General features: G+C 44.2%; 2 protein-coding genes across 2 annotated transcripts in view; one reads left to right on the top strand and one right to left on the bottom strand.

Moving 5' to 3' along the window:
* The window catches only part of zdhhc4 (zinc finger DHHC-type palmitoyltransferase 4), a 61356-nt gene that overhangs the window by 3365 nt on the left and 45115 nt on the right, over positions 1 to 12876 (top strand). The window lies entirely within an intron of this gene.
* Positions 1 to 12876, bottom strand: part of grid2ip (Grid2 interacting protein) — a 75535-nt gene that overhangs the window by 36197 nt on the left and 26462 nt on the right. The window contains exons 3-8 of the mRNA XM_062964698.1: positions 8940 to 9194; positions 8726 to 8811; positions 6786 to 6855; positions 6332 to 6423; positions 4241 to 4424; positions 2199 to 2353 (exon numbers count right to left, since the gene is read on the bottom strand). Of these exons, the coding sequence (XP_062820768.1) occupies positions 2199 to 2353; positions 4241 to 4424; positions 6332 to 6423; positions 6786 to 6855; positions 8726 to 8811; positions 8940 to 9194 (842 nt within the window). The remainder of the gene's footprint in view (positions 1 to 2198; positions 2354 to 4240; positions 4425 to 6331; positions 6424 to 6785; positions 6856 to 8725; positions 8812 to 8939; positions 9195 to 12876) is intronic.

Raw genomic sequence — 12876 nt, 5'->3', positions numbered from 1 at the left:
TGACACTTTTTCACAGAATAGTTGAATCAGGAGGGGCACCCAAGGGTCATCTAGTCTGGCCTACAATGACCCCAAACATGTGTGAGCCCAAATTTCCAGAAACATTGCTGTGCAGACAGAGAGTTTTGGAGACACTCTCCGCATTGGCCTTTTATTTTGTGTGCGACACCGCACACATCTCCTTTCACCTCTGTCCTATTATTATTATTATTTTATTGTATGACACAACAAACAAGATAGATATGCTGGATTTCATATCACAAAATCACGAGTCGAACACTTCCCAAGTGTCTAGGACTGTGTGATGTATTTTTGGATGATGTGCGCAGATCCCAGTCGGGTGGCCTTTTGCAGTTGGCAGATCATAATTTTGTCAATGTCTATTGTTTCCAAATGCCGGCTGAGATCTTTTGGCACGGCACCCAGTGTGCCCATCACCACCGGGACCACCTGCACTGGTTTCTGCCAGAGTCTTTGCAGTTCAATCTTGAGGTCCTGATAACGGCTGAGTTTTTCCTGTTGTTTTTCGTCAATGCGACTATCACCTGGGATGGTGACATCAATGATCCAAACCTTTTCCACAACTGTAATGTCTGGTGTGTTGTGTTCCAGAACTTTGTCAGTCTGGATTCGGAAGTCCCACAGTATCTTTGCGTGCTTATTTTCCACGACCTTTGCAGGTTTGTGATCCCACCAGTTCTTTACTGCAGGGAGGTGGTACTTGATGAATAAATTCCAATGAATTATTATTATTATTATTATTATTATTATTATTATTATTACACAGCAAACAATATAGATATGCTGGATTTCATATCACAAAATCACAAGTCGAACACTTCCCAAGTGTCTAGGACTGTGTGATGTATTTTCAGATGATGCGTGCAGATCACAGCAGGGTGGCCTTTTGCAGTTGGCAGATCATAATTTTGTCAATGTCTATTGTTTCCAAATTATTATTATTATTATTTTTATTATTATCAGAGCCAGTCCAACAATGAGGCGAATTAAGCGGTCGCTTTGGGCGCAAAACATACTTTGTTGATTTGTTGTAAAACATGATGGTTTGGTGCTTAATGTGTAAAATCTTAATGTAATTTGATGTTTAATAGGCTTTTCCTTAATCCCTCCTTATTATCCAACATTTTCGCTTATCCAACACTTTTATTTTTCAGTGATTCGTTGGGGGGGAGCAAAATTCTGTTTGCCTACACTTGAAAAATACCTAGGGCCGGCTCAGATTATTATTATTATTATTATTATTATTATTATTATTATTATTATTATTATTATTACAGTAGAGTCTCGCTTATTCAACCTTTGCTTATCCAGTGTCCTGTATTGTCCAACGCAGTTTGCCTTTTAGTAGTCAGTGTTTTTGTAGTCAATGTTTTCAATACATTGCGATGTTTTGGTGCTGAATTCGTAAATACAGTAATTACTACATAACATTACTGTGTATTGAACTGCTTTTTCTGTCGATTTGTTATAAAATATGATGTTTTGGTGCTTAATTTGTGGCCGGGCACAGCTAGCTGTTGTTGCTGTTGTTGTTGTTATCATCATCATCATCATCATCATCATCATCATCTAATTACTTATTAATCGCCCTCCATCCAAGATGCTCTAGGCTATTTACAAGATAAAATTATAAAGGATAAAAATACATACATACAAATATTGATGAAATTAACATAGATTAAAAGCTCTAGTAAAGAGCCAGGTCTTAAGTGCTAGGGTAAAAGGCCCTAACTTATTATTATTATTGCTACGTTCCACTTTTATCTCTTGACCCAGTTGCAAACTGTCTCTCCTCTTTCCACAAATGCCACCTCTTTGGCATAAAAATAATCCGCCAGGCGCCAACTCGGCCTCTGGTGTGTCAACACAACCGTTCTGCAACGGCGAAGATTAAAACCTTTCCTTGCCGTGAATGCGTAGTGCCACCCGTTCCCGAAACATAGCCCCACGCAAACACAGCTGCGGATGCTCAGGTTGCTATGGCAACTGGCGTTAGAAAGAGAGCACACACATGAAGGGGGTCCAGGTTGTCTACATCGCACTCCCAAACAGCAGCTCTGACCCTCGGAAGAATGGAAGTTCTTTCTCATGTTCAGGTGGAGTCTCAATGGGAAGCCTTGTGTCCCTCTCTCTAACTGGTTGCTCATTGGGGCCCTGCAGCTCACCTGTCGACTTACCTGCTGCCGATTTGTAGCCCAGGAAGCGGGCGATCTTCTCCTGGCAGTGCTCCTGCTCTTCGTAGGTCAGCAACTGGTAGATGAACTGCCAGATGACCTGCTTGGAGGGAGTGTCCAGCACCGGGTAAATGTCCACAATCAGGGTGTCGATGTTCCTGGCAGTAGAGAAGGGAGGTGCATTTGCTTTCGAACCGCTAGGTCGACAAAAGCTGGGTTAAAGGCCAGGAGCTCACTCTTTGTTCATAAACTTCCTCCTTGATCTAATTGCTGGCATTTTCTGGCATTGTTGGATTCCTTTAAAATACCTCTCCATTTTTTAAGTGATACCTATTTATCTACTTACATTTTGCTTTTGAACCGCTAGGTCGACAGAAGCTGGGCTAAAGGCCAGGAGCTCACTCTTTGTTCATAAACTTCCTCCTTGATCTAATTACTGGCATTTTCTGGCATTGTTGGATTCCTTTAAAATACCTATCCATTTTTAAGTGATACCTATTTATCTACTTACATTTTGCTTTCAAACCGCTAGGTCAACAGAAGCTGGGTTAAAGGCCAGGAGCTCACTCTTTGTTCATAAACTTCCTCCTTGATCTAATTGCTGGCATTTTCTGGCATTTTTGGATTCCTTTAAAATACCTCTCCACTTTTTAAGTGATACCTATTTATCTACTTACATTTTGCTTTCAAACCACTAGGTCGACAAAAGCTGGGTTAAATGCCAGGAACTCACTCTTTGTTCATAAACTTCCTCCTTGATCTAATTGCTGGCATTTTCTGGCATTGTTGGATTCCTTTAAAATACCTCTCCACTTTTAAAGTGATATCTATTTATCTACTTACATTTTGCTTTCGAACCACAAGGTCGACAGAAGCTGGGCTAAATGCCAGGAGCTCATCCTGACCCAGGCTTTTTGTCCCTAGTCCTTTGGAGGTTACATCCTTTGATATCATAGCCAGCCTTTCACCTTTGCCAGTTTGCGGTTAAGAGATACCTGGCCGCTCTCAGGTTATCAACCAGGCCAACCTCAGGTATGCATTTTAGGGTGCGTCTACCCTGAAGAATTAATGCAGTTTGACTCTGTGCCATGACTGCTTAGAAGTCAGGCAATAAAGGACAACATGACACACAGATCCAAGGCTCAATGTTATGGAAGCCTGGATTCATAGTTTTGCAAGGTCCCCAGCCTCCTCTAGCAGCCTCAACACTGCAATGGCAATGGATGGATGGCAGAAATGGTTTGCATGTTTCCTGTGCAGGGCCTTGCAAATGGCTATCTATTGAGAGTTTGAAACAAAACGGTTAGACTGCACAGATACAAGGCTCAATGTTATGGAAGCCTGGGATTCATAGTTTTGCAAGGTCTCTAGCCTTCTGTGGCTGCTTTGATGCTGCAGTGGCAATGGAAGGATGGCATACAGGGCTTGGGTGTTACCTGTGCAGGATGAAACTCTCCGGGGCCTTGCAAATGGCTATCTATTGAGACTTGGTTTGGAGCAAAAAGGTTAGACTGCACAGATCCAAGGCCCAATGTTATGGAAGCCTGGGACTCACAGTTTTGCAAGGTCCCTAGCCTCCTCTAGCTGCCTCAACATGCAATAGCAATGGCTGGATGGCAAAAAAGGGTTTGCATTTTATCTGTGCTGGAAGAAGCTCTCCAGGGCCTTGCAAATGGCTATCTATTGAGACTTGGTTTGGAGCAAAAACGTTAGACTGCACAGATACAAGGCTCAATGTTATGGAAGCCTGGGACTCACAGTTTTGCAAGGTCCCTAACCTCCTCTAGCTGCCTCAGCACTGCAATGGCAATGGATGGATGGCAGAAAGGGTTTGCATGTTACCTGTGCTGGAAGAAGCTCTCCAGGGCCTTGCAAATGGCTATCTATTGAGACTTGGTTTGGAGCAAAAACGTTAGACTGCACAGATACAAGGCTCAATGTTATGGAAGCCTGGGACTCACAGTTTTGCAAGGTCCCTAACCTCCTCTAGCTGCCTCAGCACTGCAATGGCAATGGATGGATGGCAGAAAGGGTTTGCATGTTACCTGTGCTGGAAGAAGCTCTCCAGGGCCTTGCAAATGGCGTAACGCTCGGGCGGCGTGAGCAGGTGCTCCAGCTGCTGGTGGAAAGTCCGTCCCTGGATCTTGATGCTGGAAGGGAGGATCTCGGCCACCCATTGCAAGGAAGTCAAGGCAGAGGAGGAGCTGGGACACTCCGTGGACTCTGAATCTACACGCAGGGATCCAGGGAAGGAGTAGAATCAGTGCTCAAGCAGGAGGACATTCACAGCTCTAGTGCTATGATTCCTATACAGTTTGGACGCACTCTCCAAACTACAAACACCAGCACGCTATAGAGTTAAAGAGGAATTGCGGCAGCGAGAAGGGTTCTTAGGGTTCTCTGAAAACCAGCCCCAGGACTGATGGGAAACTAACAACCTTGCATGCACACAGACATGGTTCAAAAACATGCAAAGGTGAGTAGATCAATAGGTACTGCTCCGGTGGGAAGGTAACTGCGCTCCATGCAGTCATGATCTTGGAGGTGTCTATGGACAATGCCGGCTCTTTGGCTTAGAAATGGAGATGAGCACCAACCCCCAGAGTCGGACATGACTGGACTTAATCATGTCTGACTCGGGTTTGGTGCTCACCTTCATTTCTAAGCCAAAGAGCTGGCATTGTCCATAGACACCTCCAAGGTCATGTGGATGGCATGACTGCATGAAGCGCCGTTACCTTCCCGGCGGAGCAATACCTATTGCTCTACTCACATTGGCATGTTTTCAAACTGCTAGGTTGGCAGAAGCTGGGGCTAACAGTGGGCACTCACTCAGCTCCCTGAATTCGAACCTGCGATCTTTTGGTCCGCAAGTTCGGCAGCTCAGCGCTTTAACACTCTGCGCCATTGGGGGCTCCTGGAGTTTTGTATATATTTGAAAAACAATTGGACTTTTAAATTTTGTATCAGAAATGGATTCAAAAGATACAAAATGACTGAGGTTTTGTATTTATCTGCGAAATAACTGAAGTTTTGTATATTGTTTCCGAAATGCATTGAAAAGATACAAACTGACTGAGGTTTTGTATTTACAGTAGAGTCTCACTAATCCAAGCCTCACTTATCCAAGCCTCTGGATAATCCAAGCCATTTTTGTAGTCAATGTTTTCAATATATCGTGATATTTTGGTGCTAAATTTGTAAATACAGTAATTACAACATAACATTACTGCGTATTGAACTACTTTTTCTGTCAAATTTGTTGTATAACATGAAGTTTTGGTGCTTAATTTGTAAAATTATAACCTAATTTGATGTTTAATAGGCTTTCCCTTAATCCCTCCTTATTATTCAAGATATTCGCTTATCCAAGGTTCTGCCGGCCCGTTTACGTTGGATAAGTGAGACTCTACTGTATTGGGAAATGCAAAAGAAATCAAAATAGCTAGAGTTTTGTATATATATGCAAAACAACTGGGAGTTTTGTATTTTGTATCAGAAATGGATTCAAAAGATACAAAATGGCTGCGGTTTTGTATTTATCTGCGAAATAACTGAAGTTTCGTATAAGATAAAGGTAAAGGATTTCCTATGACGTTAAGTCCAGTCATGTCTGACTCTGGGGGTTGGTGCTCATCTCCATTTCTAAGCCAAAGAGCCGGCGTTGTCCATAGACAACTCCAAAGTCATGTGGCTGGCATGACTGCATCGAGTGCCGTTACCTTCCCACCGGAGCGGTACCTATTGATCTACTCACATTTGCATGTTTTCGAACTACTAGGTTGGCAGGAGCTGGAGCTAACAGTGGGCGCTCATGCCGCTCCCGGCATTTTGTATATTGTTTCCGAAATGCATGGAAAGGATACAAACCGACTGAGGTTTTGTATTTACCTGCAAAATATTTGGGGTTTTGCATTTTGTTTGGGAAGTGTGCTAAAAGGATACAAAACGACTGAGGTTTTGCGTCTGTTTGCCTTACAAAGAATACAAAACAGATTTCTGGACTGGTTTGCAAAATGACTTTGTGCTCTTGTAGCGCATGCAAAAGGAAGGCACATTCTTTTTTTGCAAACAGACAAATGCAAAAGCCACAACAACACCCGGCAGACATGAATACTAAAAGCCAATGTGATCACCTGAGAAGCTGACGATGCCTTCCTCGACAACAAGGGTGGGCATGGCACCGCTGCCTTGGAGCATGGAGACCACCTTTTCGTGGGAGCAGTTCCTGCAGGAGATAAGAAGAGCCCCGTCCCATTAAAAAAGGCTGGAAACGGCACCCGAAAAGGACCTTTAAGGAGATACACAGCAATTTGTTGCTGCAGAATGGCCCAAGGAGATTAACTGCATGCAAAGTTACAAGGTGAGCTCAGTTTGCAGCAATGGAAGTGAGCTGAGGACAAAGGCTGAAGCATGGGAAGGAAACCGGGACGCTTTAAAAGTGACCAAGGAAATGGAACAGCATAGGATTTATATTTCCAAATCAGATGGGTTTTTCTGGCAAACTAAGATCCATCAGGTTCTATAATCTAGGTGGGTCTCTAAATCCAGGGATGACAAAGGAGAGATGCAAAAGAAAAGTCCCTTCACCTCATATCCAGGCCGTTGAGGAACAGGATCCGGTCTCCTGCTTTCAGGGATGCTTTGTCAGCAGGACTCCCTGCAGAAATAGAAAAAATATTATGTTTTAAATGTCATTCCTAAGAGATGAAATATCTTCCCGTGTGCATGGCTCAAAGTCACCTGTCCACTCCTTTAGTTTTCTAAATTAGCACAGCTACACTGTAGAATCAATGGGCCACTACCTATTGATCTACTCACATTGGCATGTTTTTGAACTGCTAGGTTGGCAGAAGCTGGGGCTAACAGCAGGAGCTCACCCCGCTCCCCGGATTCAAACCGCCCAACATTCGGTCAGCAAGCTCAGCAGTTTAACCCGTTGCTCTACCGGGGCTTCAAGTAGTTGTTATACTGCAGAAACTTCATTTTTGTGGCTGCCACAAACTATGTTGAATCAGTTGAGACTTGATGATGAGATATTCATTGAAAAACTGGAGCAAAATGTGCTGCAGGATGTCCCTCAAACAAAGACGAAGCTTTTGCAGTTTAATAAACTTTTCCTATGTATTATGATAGAAACAATTGGGAAATCTATATATATAAAAGAGTAATGAAATTTCGGCCTAGGACAAAACAACAAAACTACACATCCCAGAAACACTAGACGTGGCAGCACGACCCCTCATCCATGCCTCTACGTTCATACAACAAAAAGCTTCAGCTACTCCAGAAAATGACCAGGCTTTGAGACTGCAAGGCTATTCACTGCTATTCCACCTGGCCAACAAAGGATTCCCATAAGCCACAGCAGCGCGTGGCCGGGCAAAGCTAGTGACATTTATAACCGAGGAACAAAAATAGTGTTAGTGTTATTGTAGTAGTAGTAGTAATAGTAGTAGTAATAATAATAATAATAATAATAATAATAATAATAATAAGTTCCAAAAGATCTCAGCCGGCATTTGGAAACAATAGACATTGACAAAATTACGATCTGCCAACTGCAAAAGGCCACCCTGCTGGGATCTGCACGCATCATCCGAAAATACATCACACAGTCCTAGACACTTGGGAAGTGTTCGACTTGTGATTTGTGATACGAAATCCAGCATGGCTATCTTGTTTGCTGTGCCATACAATGTTGTTGTGTCAATAATAATAATAATAATAATAATAATAATAATAATAATCACAGTCCTAGACACTTGGGAAGTGTTCGACTTGTGATTTTGTGATACGAAATCCAGCATGGCTATCTTGTTTGCTGTGCCATACAATGTCACTGTGTCAATAATAATAATAATAATAATAATCACACAGTCCTAGACACTTGGGAAGTGTTTGACTTGTGATTTTGTGATACGAAATCCAGCTTATCTATCTTGTTTGCTGTGCCATACAATGTCATTGTGTCAATAATAATAATAATAATAATAATAATAATAATAATAATAATCACACAGTCCTAGACACTTGGGAAGTGTTCGACTTGTGATTTTGTGATACGAAATCCAGCATATCTATCTTGTTTGCTGTGCCATACAATGTCGTTGTGTCAATAATAATAATAATAATAATAATCACACAGTCCTAGACACTTGGGAAGAGTTCGACTTGTGATTTTGTGATACGAAATCCAGCATATCTATCTTGTTTGCTGTGCCATACAATGTCGTTGTGTCAATAATAATCTATATATATAAAAGGGTAATGAAATTACGGCCTAGGACAAAACAACAAAACTACATCTCCCAGAAACACTAAACTTGGCAGCACAACCCCTCATCCATGCCTCTACGTTCATACAACAAAAAGCTCGAGCTACTCCAGAAAACGGCCAGGCTTTGAGACTGCAAGGCTATTCACTGCTATTCCACCTGGCCAACAAAGGATTCCCATTAGCCACAGCAATGCGTGGCCGGGCAAAGCTAGTAATAATAATAATGATAATAATAATAATAATGTCTTACCAGGCAGGACAGACTCAATCCAGACGGGGGCATGGCCGCGAAGGGTAAAGCCAAAGCTCCGGCTGCCTTTGTAGACCCGGACGGTCCTGGGAAGAAGCAAACCAAGTTACTAGCCCTCATGGTTTGTGCATAATGAAGCAAAGGCTTGGAAAGGTGTGGTAGGGAATCTATTCCAAGGTTGAGGTTAGGAGGGGTAGGAGGAGAGGGGACTTGCCTCCTGGCGGCCCCAGAGCCCACGTTGCTGGCCACAAGGGAGGAGGCCTGCCGGAGGCCCTTGAGGCTCTCCTCGTGGCTCCGGGGCACCGAACTGGCCCGAGTGGAGACCAGCAGTCGCTCGCGGGGGTCTTCGCTCCGGCTGCGCCTCAGCCGCCCCCCGGGATGCCCGCTCTTGGACCGGCACAGCTTGCTGATCAGGCTCTGGGAGACCACTTCATCAAAGCGCTGGCGGTGCTTCCGCGGGATGAAGATCCTGGGGGTCACAGAAGAACACGGTCAGAAAGGGCCCCCAAAGGCCATCCAGTCCAGCCCTCCTTCTGCCGGGCAGGAAGACACCATCCCAGCTCTCCTAAGACAATACTATCCAGTTTCTGCTTGAAAACGTTTCCGAGAAGGAGACTTATATCTTAGAGTAGAAGGAGTTTGGATTTGTTTTTACTGTTGTATTTTTATACTGTTTGGGCATGGTCCCTTTGTAAGCTTCCCTGAGTCCCCTTGGGGAGATGGGATGGGATAAAAGAATAAATAATAATAATAATCACATCCTCAGCTGCTGTAAGAAAATTGCACAGACAGACTACAAACAGAGGCACAACTATGTGGCCCAAATGATTCATTGGAACTTATGCCTCAAGTACCACCTCCCAGCAGCAAAGAACTGGTGGGATCACAAACCTGCAAAAGTATTGGAAAATGAGCACGCAAAGATACTCTGGGACTTCCGAATCCAGACTGACAAAGTTCTGGAACACAACACACCAGATATTACAGTTGCGGAAAAGAAAAAGGTTTGGATCATTGACGTCACCATCCCAGGTGACAGTCGCATTGACGAAAAACAACAGGAAAAACTCAGCCGCTATCAGGACCTCAAGATTGAACTTCAAAGACTCTGGCAGAAACCAGTGCAGGTGGTCCCGGTGGTGATGGGCACACTTGGTGCCGTGCCAAAAGATCTCAGCCGGCATTTGGAAACAACAGACATTGGCAAAATCACAATCTGCCAACTGCAAAAGGCCACCCTACTGGGATCTGCACGCATCATCCAAAAATACATCACACAGTCCTAGACACTTGGGAAGTGTTCGACTTGTGGTTTTGTGATATGAAATCCAGCATATCTATCTTGTTTGCTGTGTCATAATAAAATTATTATTATTATTATTATTATTATTATTATTATTATTATTATTATTATTATTGGAGCCTCCGATTGCCTAAGGGATAAAAGCCTTGTGACTTGAAGGTTGGGTTGCTGACCTGAAAGCTGCCAGGTTCGAATTCCACCCGGAGAGAGTGCGGATGAGCTCCCTCTCTCAGCTCCAGCTCCATGCGGGGACATCAGAGAAGCCTCCCACAAGGATGGTAAAAACATCAAAACATCCAGGCAACGTCCCTTGGGCAACGTCCATGCAAACGGCCAATTCTCTCACTCCAGAAGCAACTCCGGTTGCTCCTGACACGAAAAAAATTATTATTATTATTATTATGAGTCCCAAAGGTCATCCAGTCTGACCCTCGCCGAGCCCACCCAACAACCATCCCTTTTCTGCTTAAAAACCTCTAGAGAATGAGACTCAAACAGAACCCAAATCTTAAGAGTTGAATGGGGTCCCGAAAGGTCATCCAGTCGGACTCCCAACCAGGCAGAAAGACACCACTCAAGCTCTCCCGAATGAAGGTCATCCAGCCTCTGATTTAAAACTTTCCAGAGAAGGAGACCCAAACAGAACCCAAATCTTAAGAGTTGAATGGGGTCCTCAAAGGTCATCCAGTCCGACCCCCCACTAGGTAGAAAGACACCATTCGAGCTCTCCCAACAGAAGGTCATCCAGCCTCTGGTTTAAAACTTTCCAGAGAAGGAGACCCAAACAGAACTCAAATCTTAAGAGTTGAATGGGGTCCCCAAAAGGTCATCCAGTCTGAGCCTCTTCCACCAGGCAAGAAGACACCATCCAAGCCCTCCTGACAGAGGGCCATCCAGTTTCTGCTTAAAACCCTCCAGAGAAGGAGACTCCACTGGAAGTGTGGGGTTGTTGTGTGTTTTCCGAGCTGTATGTACCATATTTAGTCGAGTCTAATAATCATTGGATCTAATGTGCAAAATGACAGTTATGAAGGAGCAACGAAAATAATTTTATGGTTGGGGGGTCACCACAACATGAGGAACGGTATTAAGAGGTTGAGAACCACTGGTTTAGAGGGTGGCAAGGAATAGGTGGTGCCTAAAATGGCCAGAAATTGAGCCTTCTCTGCCAAAGCACGGTGAGGCCTTGCTAAACTACAAATCCCAGGATGCAGCCACCTGTAATGCATGACACAGTTTCTCGTGGTTATAATTGGAGGCCCACTAATTGGCACTTTGAGAAAAGTCTCCGCAGGATTGTCCTTATTAGAGAAGCAGACGATTCAATTAGTGTAAAAACTCCTGCCCTTTACGTGTCCCAGTTTGGCAAGGATAGGTCCCAGTTCCTCCTTTATTTGCCTTTAAAACATCCTCTGCCCAAATTGGTTGCTTCGTTTAAAGGTCACAGCAGAACAAAATAGTATAGATTCGGGAAAAAGGTGGCAACACTGGTCTATAGCATCGAAAAGAGCTTAAGCTCAACGGGGACTTTTGTCATCTATGCCGAGCGATGCTGCATCTGTGGATGGATTAGAAGCAAAGTGCCGGGAAGGATTATTCTTAGCCATAAGGAGAAGGGGAGACACATAGGGACGCATTGCGGGAGAACGGATGCAGAATCTGAAAGAGAGCAACCTAAAGATCTTGGGCACAAACTGGGTTCTTCACACTCTCCTTCCTCCTTGGAATATCTCCACAAGACTTGCCAATCTGCTCCTGGTTTGAGTCAGAACTTGCCAAAGTGTCAATCCTACGAGGGTTGAATAAAAAGTAATGCCTCCACCTTTGTGACTCTTCAACAGATGTGGCAAGTCCTGGCTTGTTCAGTAGACTCTCCTCTACAGTTCCATTTGGCGGGAAGCCTTCGCATTGAACGGTTGTGTTGTTAAAGTGCGAAGTATGGAACCCTGCGTAGATGGGGAAGCCTTAGCATTGAACGGTTGTGTTGTTAAGGTGCGAAGTATGGAACACTGCGCAGATGGGGAAGCCTTAGCATTGAACGGTTGTGTTGTTAAGGTGCGAAGTATGGAACACTGCGCAGACGGGGGAAGCCTTAGCATTGAACGGTTGTGTTGTTAAAGAGCGAAGTATGGAACACTGCGCAGATGGGGAAGCCTTAGCATTGAACGGTTGTGTTGTTAAAGAGCGAAGTATGGAACCCTGCGTAGACGGGGAAGCCTTAGCATTGAACGGTTGTGTTGTTAAGGTGCGAAGTATGGAACACTGCGCAGATGAGGAAGCCTTAGCATTGAACGGTTGTGTTGTTAAGGTGCGAAGTATGGAACACTGCGCAGACGGGGAAGCCTTAGCATTGAACGGGTTGTGTTGTTAAAGTGTGAAGTAGGGAACCCTGTGCAGACGGGGATGCCTGAGCATTGAACGGTTGTGTTGTTAAAGTGTGAAGTAGGGAACCCTGCGCAGACGGGGATGCCTGAGCATTGAACGGTTGTGTTGATAAAGTGCGAAGTATGGAACCCTGCACAGACGGGAAGCTGTTTATGGTGATTGTGTTGATATGAGTCCTGAGCGTCATTGGGCGAGTGCGTTTAAAGATGTTGAGGTGGGAACATCTGACTTGTGTGACAAATAAAGAGTTGGACATCCTGTGACAGCAACCACCGAGTTTCACAAGCAAAAGGTTGACAAGTTGATTCAGGACGATCGTTGTATCACTCAGAGACAAATTTCAAGCATCATCGGCATTTCACAAGAACGTGTGGGTCACATTATTGCTTTGCTTGACTATCGGAAGATCTGTGCACGATGGGTCCTGTGAGACACTGGTTGCGGAATCAGAGTGTCGACTTCT

This window comes from Anolis carolinensis, unplaced genomic scaffold (assembly GCF_035594765.1).
Source record: "Anolis carolinensis isolate JA03-04 unplaced genomic scaffold, rAnoCar3.1.pri scaffold_13, whole genome shotgun sequence".
NCBI classification, from domain to species: Eukaryota; Metazoa; Chordata; class Lepidosauria; order Squamata; family Dactyloidae; genus Anolis; species Anolis carolinensis.
This window is presented reverse-complemented; position numbering and strand designations above follow the sequence as displayed.